At 58.0% G+C, this 16,356-nt stretch overlaps 2 protein-coding genes across 6 annotated transcripts; one reads left to right on the top strand and one right to left on the bottom strand.

Annotated features, from left to right (window-relative positions):
* The first annotated feature begins 393 nt into the window (after positions 1 to 393).
* Positions 394 to 7,016, top strand: MOV10 (Mov10 RNA helicase). 2 transcript variants are annotated; one of them, XM_062509451.1, is made up of 22 exons: positions 394 to 545; positions 1,277 to 1,370; positions 1,466 to 1,599; positions 1,686 to 1,924; positions 2,082 to 2,322; positions 2,507 to 2,629; positions 2,718 to 2,871; positions 2,960 to 3,114; positions 3,222 to 3,398; positions 3,481 to 3,628; positions 3,722 to 3,883; positions 3,978 to 4,081; positions 4,312 to 4,409; positions 4,500 to 4,619; positions 4,701 to 4,803; positions 5,006 to 5,129; positions 5,217 to 5,408; positions 5,549 to 5,623; positions 5,706 to 5,831; positions 6,013 to 6,101; positions 6,225 to 6,346; positions 6,509 to 7,016. In XM_062509451.1, exons 1-21 carry the CDS (start codon positions 412 to 414, stop codon positions 6,337 to 6,339), a joined length of 2,907 nt encoding a protein of 968 aa, XP_062365435.1. In that variant the 5' UTR covers positions 394 to 411; the 3' UTR covers positions 6,340 to 6,346; positions 6,509 to 7,016. The 2 variants fall into 2 exon arrangements, with proteins under 2 accessions (XP_062365435.1, XP_062365436.1); XM_062509452.1 differs by lacking the exons at positions 394 to 545; positions 1,277 to 1,370; positions 1,466 to 1,599 and having other exon boundaries at positions 1,759 to 1,924; positions 2,102 to 2,322.
* A 400-nt stretch (positions 7,017 to 7,416) lies between these two features.
* RHOC (ras homolog family member C) lies at positions 7,417 to 16,234 on the bottom strand. 4 transcript variants are annotated; one of them, XM_062509409.1, is made up of 7 exons: positions 16,141 to 16,234; positions 14,678 to 14,937; positions 9,124 to 9,281; positions 8,750 to 8,870; positions 8,332 to 8,462; positions 8,061 to 8,192; positions 7,417 to 7,887 (listed from the first exon to the last, which is right to left on the bottom strand). In XM_062509409.1, the coding sequence occupies exons 2-7, from the start codon at positions 14,697 to 14,699 to the stop codon at positions 7,456 to 7,458; spliced, it is 996 nt and encodes a 331-aa protein (XP_062365393.1). In that variant the 5' UTR covers positions 14,700 to 14,937; positions 16,141 to 16,234; the 3' UTR covers positions 7,417 to 7,455. The 4 variants fall into 4 exon arrangements, with proteins under 4 accessions (XP_062365393.1, XP_062365394.1, XP_062365395.1 ...); XM_062509410.1 differs by having other exon boundaries at positions 14,865 to 14,937; XM_062509411.1 differs by having other exon boundaries at positions 7,746 to 8,192.
* Between the last annotated feature and the right edge of the window lie 122 nt (positions 16,235 to 16,356).

Below are 16,356 nucleotides of genomic sequence, written 5' to 3'. Positions count from 1 at the left end.
ATTCCAAGAATGTGAAGTTGAAGCAGGGCCCAAGATAAGACTGCACACAACACAACTTTTATCTGCCTCAAGGCTGGTCTGCTCCTGGGTTACACTGGAAGCACTTCACCGCCAGCGCTCCAGCCTCAAGAGCGTTTCTATCTCTTTGTCCTTCTCCAAATCTTTAGCTAATCATCCTTTAGACTGACTTGCTCCCTGCCTGCCTCCTGGCCCTTCTCCCCCAGCAGCCTGCTCTGATCTCCCCCCCGGGATCCCCCCCAGTGCGGGCCGAGCCCGCAGCCGCTCCCCTTTCGCTTTCGTTTCTCGCTGCGCGACCAGCCCGGGTCAGCCCAGCCCAGCCCAGCCCAGCCCGGCTTAACCTGGCACTCCTCGGCACGGCACTAGCTCGGCTCGGCTCGGCTCGGCTCAACCATGCCGAAGTTTAGCGTGGCGGAGGCCGGATTTTGGGGGTGTCAATTCGTGCAGTTCCTGCGGGACACGGACCGGGAGCAGGAGAGCCTGCGGGAAACTCTGCGGACCATCTACAACCAGGAGTTCCGGGGCAGGTGAGAGCCCTCGTCCAGACCCGGGCAACATCACCCGGGACAGACCCCTAGCCAGCATCTCCCAATCCCCGGGCCAGCATCCCCGGTGCCTGGCCAGCATCACTGGTCCCCAGCAGCATCATCGGGGTCCCCGTGATTGTCTGTCTCACCAAAGCCTTGCTGGGATGATCCCCAGCTCCATGGGCCTCCAGCAGCTGCCTCGGGATGGCCTTGGGCACCCACTGCCCACCATACTCCCCCACCTCACCCTGCTGACACCAATCTCACTGGCCTTTGTGCAATATGAGCACTGTTAATCATTGGCAAAGCCAGGGCTCAGTGCATTGGTGGGACTGGGAGGAGGTACCTGGGGGGAGAGCCCTCACTACTGGGAGCGCAGTGGCTTAGCAGAGCCACTGTCTGTGTCAGCTCAGCTCCTGAGCACCAGCATGGACAGGGACTGCATGGCTGGCAGGGCCAGGCAGTGAGGCAGTGAGAGCTGGAATGGCTGTGGCATAGCTGGAGCAACAGTGGCACAGCACGGAATTGCTGGACTAGCCAGCAGGGATCTAAGATTTGCACAAGCCAGTGGGAAGCCCAAGTCCTTCTTCCTCTCCTGGAGCAAAGGGGACCTGCTGAGAATTCCCTCAGTGCAGCCTCAGTGTCCTGCTCCATCTTCCTGCTTGCCTCACCTCTTCCCATGGCAGCCAAGCCACACTCCCCCACACAAACCCTCTCCCCTGGCTCTGCAGGACTGATGCAAAGACACCCAGTTTTTCTGGCATCCTGTATGCGCTAAGGACAACCCACCAGATTCAGGTGTGTGGAGAGGTGGTGAAATTCAAGGTGAGTTCATGCTGGGGCAGTGCCCACTGGGACTGGCTCCTCAGGAGCCCCCTGCAGCATCCAGGGGCCACGCTGACTCTGGCTGCTCCTTGCAGGTGAAGAGGCGTGTGGTGGTGGCAGACCAGTACCGGAGACCCAGAAGGAATGCACAGACATCCATGTCCACATCTGCCTCAGGACAGCAGCTCAGCTCTGCTCCACAAATGCCCCAGACCTATGCCAAGCACTGGTATGACCAGCAGCACCCCACCTTGGCATGGCCCCTGGAGGCCCCACCCCGGCTGGGAAAGCCTGACCCTCCCTCCCTCCCCACAGGGCTGAGCTCATTCGTGGGAAGCACGGGGTAGAAATCGTCTCAGACTATGACCAGGGCAATGGGAATATCCGCTTCCCAGTGGTGCCGGGTGAACCCCGCACAGTCACTGTTCTGGTGCAGAACCGTGGGACCGAGGTGGTGACACTGCAGCGATTCCAGACATGCCAGCAGTCGCAGGAGCTCTCCTTCGCCTATGAGCAGGGGGCAGTGCAGGGCCAGTCCCTGCTGTTACACCCAGGTAGGATCCCATCCCATCCCATCCCATCCCATCCCATCCCATCCCATCCCATCCCATCCCATCCCATCCCATCCCATCCCATCCCATCCCATCCCCTGCCCCATGCCCTGCCCTGCAGAGACGATGCAGGACCCAATGTCACCACTTCACCATGCAGGTGGCATATACCCCATCCAGGTGCGGTGCCTCAGCACCTGCTATGGGCACTTCAGTGCTGTGGTGTTCTTCGAGTTCACCAAGGAGCCAGACGAGCCCTTCAGCATCTCACGTTATGTGGCTGCCATTGCTGAGAGCCAGCTGGCCAAGGACCTGGGGCCCTCGGCACTTTTCCAGCCTTACACGGCCAGCCTCCAGCGCCTTGTCACAGTCATCACCGAGGATGGCATCCCCCCTGACAGGTATGTGGTGAAGTCACCTGCTGCCATCCTGAACAGAGGGGCTCAGCCTGTTCTCCAGCCAGGACAAGGTTGAGCTCCCTGATTGAACGCCACAGGACAGTGCTTCCACCCTGTGAGATGGCTGGTGACAGTGGGGTTGGGGACACTATGTTTTCCCTGCATCACTACTGTCCCCTCCACCCAGCTCCCTGAAAAACGAACTGGAGAGGGAAATCCCTCTGGGCACCTACCAGTACCCAAAGAGCCTCAAGGACACGATCCTGCTGGGACCCAACACCAGTGCCAGCTCCAGCTGGGCTGCCATGCGGTGAGTGCCAAGGGCTGAGAGCAATGCTAAGGTGTTCCTTTAGTGCCAAACTGTCCCTGGGACACACTGACATTGCTGCTGCCCTCAGCTCGCTGCTGGAAGCACCTCTGCAGGCTGAAAACTACCACCAGAAATTCCAGCTGCTGCTGCACCTGGAGGAGATCCAGATGGAGGTGGACATCCGGCGCTACGACATGCAGGATGTGACCATGGTGAAGGACAGGGCGCTGCTGGTTCTTGATGTACGTAGGGGGGTGAGGTCTGGGAGGGCTGCTGGCACAACACCCCCACTCCCAGAGTGCCTGGCATCACGCTGGCCCTCTGGCACAGGTGCCTGGTGTTGCCGAGAACCGCCCATCCCTGCTGAGAGGGGACCACCTCTTTGCCCACCTGAGCAGCGAGCGGGACCACTCCCCGCTCGTGCGGTACAAGGGCTACGTGCACAGCGTGGAACTGGAGAAGGTCAGGCTGGGCTTCTCCTCCAAGTGAGTGATATCTGGTCCCAGAGATATCAAAGGCCAGGAGCAGGTTGGAAAGGGCCAGGAGGGCATGGGAGAGTGCCCCATGCACTGCTCACTCCATTCCTTCCTAGGCTGCAGAAGAAGTTTTTGAAAAACCTGAAGTTTGATGTGACCTTCACCTTCAGCCGGCTGCCACTTCAGGTCCAGCATCGGGCTGCAGTCCTGGTCATGCGCCGTGGCTTGTTCAGCCTCCTCTTCCCCTCTGCCTCCTGCCACAAGTCCCTCTTCCCAGGCCCCTTCCAGCCCCGGTGAGTGCCCAGCTCCTCAGGGTGGGAGGGTCTGTGGGATGGAGGTGATGGGGCTCCAGCAGCGCAGCCTCTGCTCCCACAGGTGGTTTAACCGTGAGCTGGAGACCAACGAGGAGCAGTGCAAAGCCGTGACCCACATTGTCATGGGGATGTCCCGGCCAGCCCCATACCTCATCTTTGGTCCCCCTGGCACTGGCAAGACGGTCACTATGGTGGAGGCCATCAAGCAGGTGAGTGGCCAGTGCCCAAATCCAGCCCTGAGCATTGCTGCCCACTCTCATCCATGAGGCTTAATACTGTCGCCTCCTTCTCCTCCCACCCAGGTGTGGACATGCTTCAAGGATGCCTGTATCTTGGTCTGTGCCCCCTCCAACAGTGCCACAGACCTGCTGTGCCAGTACCTCATCAAGGACATTGCCCCTGAGAATGTCTACAGGCTCATTGCCAGCTCCCGGAGCTACAGGGAAGTGCCTGCTGATATCATGGTAGGTCCCCACTCCTCCACCCTGAAGTCCTGACAGCACGTCTGAGCTGGCATCCCCCAGCATTGTGGGACCTCACCCAATGCCTGTGCTCCAGCCCTGCTGCAACTGGGATGAGGAGCAGAGCAGCTACGTGTACCCAAGCAAGGAGAGCCTGAAGCAGTACCGAATTATCATCACCACACTGGTGACAGCAGGAAGGTCAGAGGAGCTGGGATTGTCCCCAGCATCTGTGGCAGGTGGACCCAGGGCTGCCTTGCAGCCTGGCTGTGAAGGCAGTCCCTCTGGGATTCAGCAGGGAGGGGCTGAAGGAGGGCAGGCAGCAGCAGGGGAAATCCCTCCTCTGTTAGGAGGATGAGGGTGAAAGGTAAGAGGAAGGATGGCCAGGTGGGGCAGGATGCTGAGACAGCCTCATTCCATCTCTCCTCCAGGCTAGTGTCAGCCAACTTCCCCCCTGGGTTTTTCTCCCACGTCTTCATTGACGAGTGTGGCCGTGCGGTAGAGCCGGAGAGCGTGGTCGCCATTGCAGGTGAGTGGTGCCGGCTGCTGGCTCAAGGACCAGCATCTCTGAATGGCCTGGGCTCCCTCCCATTGCCCGCTGAGCTGTCCCTGTTCTCAGGGCTCCTGGCTCCCATGGATCAGACGACCAACCCCAATGGGGGGCAGCTGGTACTGGCAGGAGACCCCAAGCAGCTAGGCCCTGTCCTGACCTCACCACTGGCCATCCAGCATGGTTTGGGTGAGTAGGGAGAGGGTTGGGAGGCACCCCACAGGGGCTGAGTGACCTTGTGGGGAGCCACAGGAATATCACTGGGCACAGGAACCTCGCTGCTGGAGAGGCTGATGCTGCACAACCCCCTGTACAAGAAGTCGAGTGGAGGATACAACCCACAGTTCATCACCAAGCTGCTCTGGAACTACAGGTGGGGACAGGGATGCTGCAGGAAGGGATCAAGCTAGGCAGGGATTGGTGAGCATGGCTCTCCAGCATCTGTCCCCCGCAGCCATGTAGTGCCCCAGCTGGTGTGGGGGGTGGGAGTGCACCTGCTGTCCTGGGTGCATGGTGCCTGAGAGGGTTCTGGACCCACATGGCACCCACCCTGGACACTGTCCTGCCTCTGCCAGGTCCCACGAGGCCATTCTCAGGATTCCCAACGAGCTCTTCTACGACAATGAGCTGAAGGTGTCCAAGAGCAACGGGCTTGATGTCCGGAATCTGTACTGTACCTGGGAGGAGCTTCCCAAAAAAGTGAGGGGCACAGGAGGGACTGACTCAGGGGGATCATGGGCAAAGGGAGTCAAAGGCAGAGCAGAGCCAAATGTTCTCCATCCCCAGGGCTTCCCCATCATCTTCCATGGCGTTTGTGGGGAAGACCAGAGAGAGGCCAAGAGCCCCTCATTCTTCAACACGGCCGAAATTGAGGTCCTGGTCCACTACCTCAAGAAGCTGCTGCTGAGCAGGGGCAAGGGGAGCTGCCCTAAAGTGTCCCCCAAGGAGATTGGCATCATTTCTCCCTACAGGAAGCAGGTGAGGGACTCAGCTCTGCAGGTAGGGCATAGGCAGAGACCTCCCTGAGGGACAGGGAACACTGGGATGGATGGGCAGCCCCACAGCTGGCACAAGGATGGCCCTGTGGTGGCTGGATTTTGCCTTATGCCTCCACTCAGGTAGAGAAGATCCGGAAAGCCATCACCTCCCTGGACCCCGATCTGCAGAGGCTGCCGGACATCAGCCAGTTGAAGGTATGTCCTGGGCAGGAGGAGGGAGCCCTGCCAGACCCAGCTCAGGGGTGCTTCTGGCCCCTCACCTGTGTTCCTGCCCCAGGTGGGCTCTGTGGAAGAGTTCCAGGGCCAGGAGCGGCACGTGATCCTCATCTCCACCGTGCGCAGCTGCAGCACATACCTCCAGTTTGACCAGACCTTCAGGCTGGGCTTCCTCAAGAACCCCAAGGTACCACCTTGCCCCGAGCAGACCCTTCTTCCTTGGCATCCCCTTCTTCTCTCTGGTTCTCGCAGTCTGTAGAGCTGCTCTGGTGCTCAGTGCCGCAGCAGAGCTGCCTGCACACAGGAGTGGCTGCGAGTTGATGAGAGGTGTGGTAGCCAGGTAAAGACCTCTTGCTTGTCCTCTTCAGAGGTTTAACGTGGCCATCACCAGGGCCAAGGCTCTGCTGATCGTGGTGGGTAATCCAACAGTGCTCAGCAAGGACCACCACTGGCACAGGTGAGCTGCTTCTGGCCTCTGCCACAGGCAGTGCTCACCAGCCCCTGCCCTCTCCTGCTGCCAGCACGCGGTGCCTGGCCATGCCCAGTGCCCCCTCGTGCCCCCCTGCCTCTGCACCTGCAGGTTCCTCAGGTACTGCCAGGAACAGGGTGGCTACACAGGATACCCCTACGAGGACGAGAGCACAGCTGAGGACAGAATCGCCGAAGAACTCCGCATGCTGCAGCTCAGTGTTTAGTACCCAGGTGGGCAGAGCTGGGCACTGCCACTGGGGCCCTGACAGCAGCAGGGTCTGGTCATGCCATGCCAGCACCCTGGGGCAGCAGCAGGGCCAGGGTTACAGCTGGGGCACTGGGAGGCTTCTCCTGCCCCAAATGCAGCAGGGCTTACAACAGGTTTTTGCTTAGGGCTTGCATGTCTCCATCTCAAAGTCGGGGGGCAGCTCTGCCACGAGGTTTCTCTGCAGGAAGTGCATCTGGGAAAGGAGAAGCCCCATGAAGATGTATCCCCTGAGCCTGTCCCTGGCCTGCAGCAGCTCCTGCTCTTTCTGTCTCAGTCCTGAGGTTCTCCACTCATCCCTGTGGAGATGGGGTTGAACCTACCAGAACTTCTTGCCAGCCTTTGCTGCCAGGACAAAGCCCACACAAGCATCAGACTGGAACAGTTCTCCATTTTAATAGTTTTTTGACATGGCTGTGGCAAAACAATTCTCTGTGACTGGACTCACCATTCAGGAAAGGCTTAAGCCTGGAGGCTCTGGCCTCTGAAGATCACCACTGGGTGCACAGGGGAGCTCACTGCTGCTGTGATGGGTGACTGGGGAAGGCAGAGACCTGGCCTGGGACAGGCTGGCTCAGCTCTCCACTGGACAGCTGCCTGGCCTGAGAGCTGGCGCGGCTGTGCAGGCACTCTATTTCTCTGGAATAAATGTTTAGAGAAAAGCAGTGTATTGTTGAGTGCTAGGTGAGCCTTGTTTACACAGAGAGGGCTTCAGAGCATCAGGCTCACGGCAGCGCTGCCCTGACCTGCTCCAGAGGCAGGATGGCTCCAGCAGTGATAGCAGTGCCCGTCAGTGAGGGACTGGGTACAGCTGGGAAGCTCCTGCCTGGCCCTTCCCAGGTAAACTGCATCCTGGCTCTTCTGCAAGCACAGGGTGCTGAGCCCCGATCCTCCAGCAGCAGCTGAGGCAAGAGGGGCTGGGGGCCAGGCAAGTCCCCACCCTGCAGCACAAGGCCCCAGGAAGGAGCCTGGAGCAGCGAGGGGCACAAAGGAGAGCCAGAAGAACACCACACAAGCAAAGTTACAATTACTAAAATACCGGTTTGCATTTATTCTCCCAGTTATGCAGTTGGGTTTAGTGCTGCCAAGTCCATGACCGAGGCAGACTCGAAGGCGGCGACACCGGCAGAGCTGGGCACACGTCCCAGGAGGAGAGCTCCTGGCAGCAGCCGAGCCCAGCTCTGCTCTCAGACAGGGCTAAGGCTGCCTGGGCAAGTCTGTAACGCTGGCGTGTGCTGCCTGCACGGCCAAGGAGAGCGGGCAAAGCACACCAAGGGCCTGGCAGAGCCCACGCATGAGCTGTGACCGGCACCTCCTGCTTCTGTGGCACCTGCCCAGAGCTGGGGAAGGAGAGCAAACACCACAGCAACGCCCACGGGAAAGGCAGAACCGGGGAGCTCAGTACAAACCAGGGCAGCACGGGAGCGACACGAACACCCAGCCCACGGAGAGCAGCAGGTTCTGAAGGCACTGGCCCCTCGCGGCCCCGGAACGTCGCAGGGACACCCTGTGAGCGTGGGTGGCAGCTCTGGTGCAAAGCGTTCGGGGCAGGGAGTGGCACCACGAGGTCCTGCTTGGGCTGCCTGCCAGCACTCCCTCCCCGGGCAGGGCCCAGGTGCCGGTGCCGGCCGGGGCCGCTCACAGCAGCGGGCAGCCTCTGCGCTTCTTGTTCTTGCGCACCTGCAGGCCAGCCCGGGTGGCCATCTCGAACACCTCCCGCACCCCCTCCTTCGTCTTGGCCGAGCACTCAAGGTAGCCGAAGGCATTGATCCTGTTGGCCATGTCCCTCCCCTCCTCTGGCTTCACGGGCTCCTAGGAAGCAGTAAAAACAGCGTTTGGAAACATTGCCGGAGCACAACAGCAAGTGCCCTTGGGGCATCTAGCCCTTCCAGCCAGGATCTGGTATGGGCAGAGGTGGCTTGCTGGCTGGGGGACCCAGGGCTGTCCCCACCTGCTTCATCTTGGCCAGCTCCCGCCGCGTGTGCTCGTCATTCCGCAGGTCCTTCTTGTTCCCCACCAGGATGATGGGCACACTGGGGCAGAAGTGCTTCACCTCCGGCGTCCACTTCTCAGGGATGTTCTCTACAATCACACATGGAATCCTATGAGCTGAGGGGATGCTACCCCACAGCCTCCTCACAGAAACCAGCCCCAAGCTTTTCCCGTTGGAGCAGGGAGAGCTCACCCCACAGCATCCTCCTCTCCCACCACCTCCCAGGCAGCAAGTTCCCAGCATTTCCCTGACGTGCACAAACAATCAGGGGATGAAGGGAAGGCTCTGGCATCCTCGAGGTGCAGCACTGGGGCTTCCCAGACCCCGGGAAGTTCAGCAGCAGCACCGAGGAGGTGTGGGAGCCACAGGTCCCTACCGAGGCTGTCCGGGCTGTCAATGGAAAAGCACATGAGGATCACGTCTGTGTCCGGGTACGAGAGCGGCCGCAGCCTGTCATAGTCCTCCTGTCCTGCTGTGTCCCAGAGGGCCAACTCAACCTGACAGTGGAGAAGGACACGGCTCAATGGCTCTGCAGGCCAGGAGTGACAGATTTATCTTCCTCAGGTATAGCTGTCTCTTCCTCAAACTGGGGCAGGTTCAGGGTGACCCAGAAATGCCAGAGCCATGGGGTTCCTCCGTGGGCTGCAGGCGCACCTGAGCACACAGAGCAATCCTGGCAGCAGCACTGGGGGGTGGCACTGCCAGCATGGCACCACAGAGCGAGGGGATGAGAATGGCCATGACCCTCACCTGCTTCCCATCCACCTCTATGTCAGCAATGTAGTTCTCAAACACCGTGGGCACGTAGACCTCGGGGAACTGGTCTTTGCTGAACACGATCAGCAGACATGTCTTTCCACAGGCACCATCTCCCACAATCACCAGCTTCTTCCTGATGGCTGCCATCGCTGTGGGGACATGAGCAGGTGAGCAGGACAGAGCAGCACAGGCAGTTCATGCTCCTGGCCCCCCAAATTCCTGTGCACAACAGGCTGGGAGATACCAGACACAAGCACCTGGGCACATCCCACTGTGAGTAGCCAGTGACAGACAGGACAGAGGCTGCCTCAACCCTCTGCCAGACACCCCTCCAGCTCCCACATACATCAGCTCATGAGAACCACAAGATCTGGTCTGACTGGAACCATTTACAACCAGCACTGCTGCTGTGGCTGGGAGAACTGTCCCAGCTGTGGTCAGTGCTGGTGGCTGCAGGCAGGGACCTCATGGGAGGTGACAAACCACTCTGCCTTCCCCAGACATCCAACCCTCCCTGGCTTTGCTTTGCCACCCAGGTAACCAGGATTTTAGACAACCTCAGAGCTGCACACACACACTGCGTTTCTTTAAAACTATAAATTCTTCAGGGCAGAAACTGTACCCCGGGTTTCACCCCAGCATGCTCACCAGACCCCAAATAATCTGACCAGCAGCTGGAACACGCCAAGCCAAGCTCTTGGAGGTCTGTGCAAGCAGGAGGTGTGTGCCTGGCAGCCAGCACCGGGCTGGCCCCATCCCAGCCTGTCTGAAAAAGGAGCCTTTGCCACAGAACCAAGAGAGCCGACGCTGGCACTGGCAGTGGGAGAAGATGCCAGTCATCACTCAGCAAACAGAGCTGAAACCCCACCACAAAGCAGGAGGCTTTCTGCCTCAAGGGAAAACGGGCAGTTCCACAAAGAAAACTATGCCTTTGCATCCCTGACTTTCAAAAGGGGTTTGCAGCTGAGCCTGGGAACCAGCCAGGACAATGCCACAAAATGCCTGGCACAGCTTCTGAATGAGCCATGAGAAAATCAGCCGTGGTGGGATCACATCCTCCCCAACCTTGTGACCAAAATCTCTTTTCCATCTCCAGACTCCCAGTCCAAAGAGCCTGACCCGCTCCTTGCAGGCTTCAGCACATCATCAGCTCCCTGTTCCTTCAGAGATCCTGGGAATAACGCAGGCTGACATGTCAGGGTTTAATCCCTGAAAATTCACACTGCTTTGGGGGAAATTACAGGTGAACAAGAAACCTCTCCTGAAGGCAGGGATGTCCCATGCTTTCCCCCTCAGCTGCATCCCTCCCCAAACCCTCTGCCCAGGCAGCAGGATGGGAAGGAGCCACCCATGCTGGGGAAGGTTCACAGGAAGCAACCCTGTGGGAAGGACACACACACCGATGTTGATGCACTGAGCTGCAAGCAGTGGAGTGGATCATGCTGGGATCACTGCAGGACCACTGGGATCACCTTGGGAAGGCCAGAATATCACAAGCCTGGCCTTTAACCAGGGCACTCATACTGAGCCTTAACAAAGGCCAGGAATCTGTCCCTGCTCCATCCCACCCTCATCCTGTGCCAACAGAAAACGGAGGAAAAGGGTAAAACAGGAGTCCAGCTGCATCATAATTAGCTGCAAGTGAAGGATTAAGAAATGAGCCTGAATGGTTGACTCACATTCCAAAGGCAGGCTGCAGACCTACTTGTCTCATCAATGTGCCTGGCAGGTCATCCCTGTCACAAACCCCGGGGAACCACCCCAGTTTCACAAATCAAACTGCCCAAAGGTTTGGGCAAAAGAGAGAGAGTTTTCACCCATCCCCAGACCAGACCCTGTTGTAGCCATGGATCTTTGCAGGTTCCAAGCATTTTGGCTCACAAGCTGAGTCCATGGCTGCTGACTGCTCTGGAGCTGTTAATAAAAATAGAAAGCTGGCACTTGTAAGGTGAGAACAGTGAAAATCAAGGGCTGCATCGGGGAGGATGTGACATTCCTCAGCTGGGATCCTTGGTGTCAGGCACACATCCCAGTGGAGCAGCACGTCTACAGGAAGATGAGAATATTTGTGCAACACTGAAGTCAGAGAAAAAAAGGTGCTCCAAAGGGTCCCTTTTAGGAATCAGGGGCACTTTTTAGAGAGGCAAGTGCTGAGCATGGAGAGGGAAACAGCTCCTCTCCCTACTCCCCATGCCCTGCTGCTCCTGCCTGCCCCAGCTGGGCCAGGCAAACCCGGTCCCACAGAATCATTAAGGCTGGAAAAGACCTCCAAGATGCTCAATTCCAACCCTTGTTGCAAACCATCCTTCCTGACCCAAGGCTCATCCTCTCTCCACAGCACAGAAAAAGAATAGCTCAGGGAGAAAAAATCCTGTTTTCTTGGACGCAAAGCTTCTTTGCCCACAGCAAAACATGACACGCTGCTCTGTGACTCCGTATCTCCAAGAGGAAAGGCACTTTGGGCCGTGCCAATATCTAACCCACAGCACCACGCAGATGACAACATCTGCAGCCAAGGAGCAGCAGATGCCCAAGGACACAAACACCCACTCCCAGATGGACACCAGGATCTGCCCGTGCCCAGCCTGCAGACATTAGATTGAAACCAAAACCAACCCGAGTGGCACTGCTCCTGCCTGAACGCTGCCCTGCCTGCCCTACCCTGCGAGGGGGACAGCAGAGGCTCCAAGCTGAGCACAGTCACCACCCCCAGAGCTCCTTCCCACGGCCTCCAGCATCCTCCTGGACCCGGGACGGCTCCGAGCCCGGCGTGATGCCGAGTGGTGACTCACAGGGCAGAGGCACCGTCCCCACCCAAAAATCCCAGCACAATTCATTCCATTACTCAGGAGAGCCATCCAGAAATAGCCCATTACTAATCCAGAGCTGGTGTGCTGGGCACACCGTGAAGAGCAGGGCAAGGAGGCTGGAAGAGCTGTGAGCCCCAGGGGTCTGCTGGGTGCCCCCATCTGTGCCCTGGGCCCAGCAGCTGGAACAGAACCGATACCAGATGCCAGCAGCTCTCTGTTCCAGCAGAGATGAGCTTCTTTGCCAGGGGATGCTCTGTTGCTCAGCAGGATGAGGCCGGTCCCTGGGACAAGGATTCTTTGCACTGTTGCCAGATTATGAGCAGATAAAAAGAGTGGAAAACACGAAGACAATTTCATGAAGACAAAGAGGGCAATCCCAAGTACAAGTGCAGAAGAATTAAGTGAGAGCAGCCCTGAGAAGAAGGACTTGGGGGTGCTGGTGGATAAGAAGCTCAACATGACACAGCAGCGTTCACTGGCAGCCCAGAAACACTCCCATGTGCTGGGCTGATCCCACAGCATGGGCAGCAGGGCAGGGGGGGATTCTCCCCTGTGCCCCACTCAGGTGAGACCCCACCTGCAGAGCTGCCCCCAGCCTTGGGGAACAGCACAGGGAGAAGACAGAGCTGCTGGAGCCAGGCTGTGGAGCTGGAGCCCCTCTGCTCTGGAGCCAGCCTGGGAGAGCTGGGGGTGTTCAGCCTGGAGAAGAGAAGGCTCTGGGGAGACCTCAGAACCCCTTCCAGAAGAAATTATTCCCTGAGAGGATGGTGAGGCCCTGGCACAAGCTGCCCAGAGAAGCTGTGACTGCCCCATCTTTGGAAGCATCAAGGCCAGGTTGGAAGAGGCTTGGAGCAACCTGGGACAGGGGAAGAGGTTCCTGCCCAGGGCAGGGGGTGGAACAAAATCAGCTTAAGGTCCCTTCCAACCCAAAACATTTTGGGATTCTGTGATAATCTGAGGACAGCTTTACTACAACTGCCATCAGGCCAAATGATTAAAAGCACATGGTCATCCACAACAGACATGGAATTTGAGATTTTTAAACCCTGCCAAGTGCCAACCATCCCAAATAACAGCCAGTGGTGCCCAACCCACACTGGCAATCCAAACTGGCAGCTCTGGGGTGTGAGCAGCACTCACAGGGCCCTGCTGGAGATGCCTCCTGCTCATCCATGGAGACAACAAAAGGGAGCAGCAACTGTGCTAGCATTTCCCACTGCCAAACCTCACAGGGTTCCCACACCCATCCCTGCACCTGCTGTTGCTGCTGGCTGGGCCCACATGGGGATGTCTGTGGGTTTAATCTGTGCAACCACTGCCAGCATTAGCTGAATCCTGAGCAGGCATCTCCTTCAGCTCACCAAAAAGCTGCAACAAGACCCCAAATTGCTCTGTTCTACATTCCAAGCAACTATCCTAAAGCCATCACCATAAAATCAGCCAGGCTCCAGGGCAGCCCTCGTGTTGCTGGTCTCTCCCAGCTTTGTGCCTCAAATTGCGAAGTTCCTGCTGAGCAGGATGTGTCTATCATCCAGTGTCTGCTATGGGGACTCAGGAAGAGCAGAGAAAGATGTTAATGCTTTGAAAGACTCCAACCAGGGACAGAAATCTTTGAATGAACCTCCTTGGCCAGACTCGACTTCCTAGAGGTAACAGAGGGGTTTTGTTCTAAAGCAGAAATTCCCGAGCACTGCTGATGGCCCCACCCCGGTCAGACCGGTCACACCAGGGATCACAGCCCTGGCCAGAGGCACAGCTCTGAAGTCTGGGTAGGGCTGGGGGAGAAAGAGCTGCGCTAGGAACAGCTCCTTGGAAGGGACACCTCTCCACAGGGATACCCCCAGTGCTGTAGGGCCTGGTGTGACCATACAGAAATGGTTTTAGCAGTTTGGACTCCCTGGAGCAATGATAAAGTAAGTAAACTTCCAAATTAAAACCCCACAGGAATGCCCACTGAGGGGAATTTTCATTTGCTGAGACACAGAACCCATGGCCAAGGTAGGACAGGACAAGTGTCTCAGCCACTGCTGCAAGCCCCAGAGGGACTCTTACTACAGAATCACAGAATCATTAAGGCTGAAAGACAGAAAAGATTTCCAAAAAGAGCTGGAAGCAAACAGTGATGCGAAGGGGAAATGCAATGGGCAGGGCAGAGCTTGGGCTCCTGGGCAGACCACAGCTTGAGACCATCCAAGTGGTGCCGGCTCTGGCAAAGCAGCATCTGTAATTTCGTGCCCATCCAGCCCCCAGGCTGGCCGAGCTGTGCAGTCTGTGCAGCACACACCAGCTCTCAGCCCTCAGCCACCACTGCCCACTGCCCCCAGCCTCCTGGCTCGCCTGCCAGAACTACCCAGCACCAAGGAAACCTCTGTGTCTCCACTGAGGGAGCTGCCTGAAACCTCCCTCAGACCTCTAGACCTGCTACATCCAAACAACAAGTGATTGTCAAAATAGGAGCTCAACCCAGTGCTCAAGTTTAGACCTCACCCATATTTTTGGAGATTTTCTTTGGGCACGACCAGGCAGGCTGAGCATAACACACACTCCAGTGGCAAGGGGCAACTGTCCAGACCCGGAGCAGAGTGTCCAGGCTGGCTCATTTTCATTGCTAAATCCCACAAAAACCATCCAAAAGCAAAACAGAGAAAAGAACTTGGAACAGAAGAATTTGAAAGCTTAAACAAAGCTCAAACCACAAGTATTTGAGCATTGTGGGAAAAGCTGCCTGCCCTTACCTCCTTTTCCAAAGGACATCATGCCATGTTCTTATTTTACCTCCTGCAGTAGTGACAGCCTTTCCAGCCTCACGGTAGTGCAAGTGTCTTGCTGAAAGCTCCAAATAACAATCTCAGCAGATGCCTGTACTTGTGCAACGCCTGCCTGCCCCAGCGCCGATCAATATTTGCTAATACAATTCCTTACTTTTCATGTCAATACGCCTCTCCAGTGCAAACGGCAAGTTGGGAGGTGAGCCTGGTTAAACGCTCCTGATAACCTGTTGGAAGACAGTGACTTGGCTTATTTTCCACTTATGCTTTCCCCGGAGAAGCTGTAGCTGTCAGGAACCTGGATGCAAGAGAAAGTCCACAAAATCTCATGCAGAGTCTCCACCTGAGCTGAGGCAGAGGAGCTGGACATAAACTGAAACCGTTTGGACACCAAGAGCACTTGGGAAAATAGAAACAAAATGCAACTGGTCCCCGCGACACACAGCCAGCCAATCGACTGGAACATTTTCCCGGGGATGTCAGCTTGAGGGTCTCAGCCAGGCCCCTGCCCCCAGCCCACCCCACACAGATGAAACCCAGGGATCACACTCCTGTTCTCCAGGGGCTGTTGAGAGGCTGGGCTGGCTTTAGGGGAGCTTGGCGGCCACTGAGAGACTTGGCTGCCAGACTGCTAGTGCTGGAAAAGGCCACGCAGTCATGCTTTTGGAATGCTCCCCTGCTCCTAAGACATTACACAATTATTTCCCCTCCCGCAAGCCCCCCTAATATAAATGTTTAAGAATGAGCTCAGCAGCGAGGAAAGGGAACTTTTTTCCTTTTTCTGAAGAAAACAGAGAGCGGCTACTCCATGAGCTAGTCTGTACACGGGGACACTGCTGGAGTGGGAGCTGTGGGGAGGGATGTGGGATGGGGCAGCAGCCCCCAGGCTCTCATCCCAGGTCAGACATCGCCTGGGAGACAACCACGAGCTGGGACCCCAAGGCCACCCTCCAGGGCTGACAACCTGCAGTAGCTGAGGCGCAGCTGACCCGTCCCTCACCACACCCAGGCACCCCCAGGCACACCCACCCCACCCAGCAGCCCGGCCGGGCCCATTCCCCCACCCTGCACTGACCCCACACCCCAGGAACCCCACCTTTGGGCCCACACCTTACCAGAACCAGTAACCCCACATCCCATTTATAGCCCCAGATCTCAATCTCTCCAAACCCTACGAGTAAACTCCGCTCGCAGCTCTCCCGATAACCTCCAAGCCCCGTTTCTCCAAACTCCGCCAGTAACTTAGACCCAAACAGAACCAGTAATGCAGACCTCAGTTCCCCCAGATCCCAGCTCTGGCCCCACTCCGCACCAGTACCCCCCACCCCACCAGCATCCCCCCCTCCCCCGCCGTCCCCTCCAGCACGGACCCCAATCCCCCGCGCCCCCAGCGGTGCCCCCGCCCCGCTCGGCTCCCCCAGACCCCGCACCTCTGTCCGCCGCCGCCCCGTCCTGCTCCGGAGCCCGCTCCCCGCTCGGTCCCGGTCCCGGTCCCGGCCCCGCCGCGCGGCTGCGGGCACCGCCCCGTGCGGGGCCGTGCCGAGGGCGGAGCGGGAGCGCGGGGCGGTGCCGAGCGGTGCGGGGCTGTGCCGAGCCGTGCGGGGCGGTGCCGAGCGGTGCGGGGCTGTGCCGAGCGGTGCGGGCGG

The sequence above is a fragment of the Cinclus cinclus genome, chromosome 27 (genome assembly GCF_963662255.1).
Source record: "Cinclus cinclus chromosome 27, bCinCin1.1, whole genome shotgun sequence".
NCBI classification, from domain to species: Eukaryota; Metazoa; Chordata; class Aves; order Passeriformes; family Cinclidae; genus Cinclus; species Cinclus cinclus.
The sequence above is the reverse complement of the archived record's forward strand: the minus strand, read 5'-3'. Positions and strand labels throughout refer to the sequence as shown.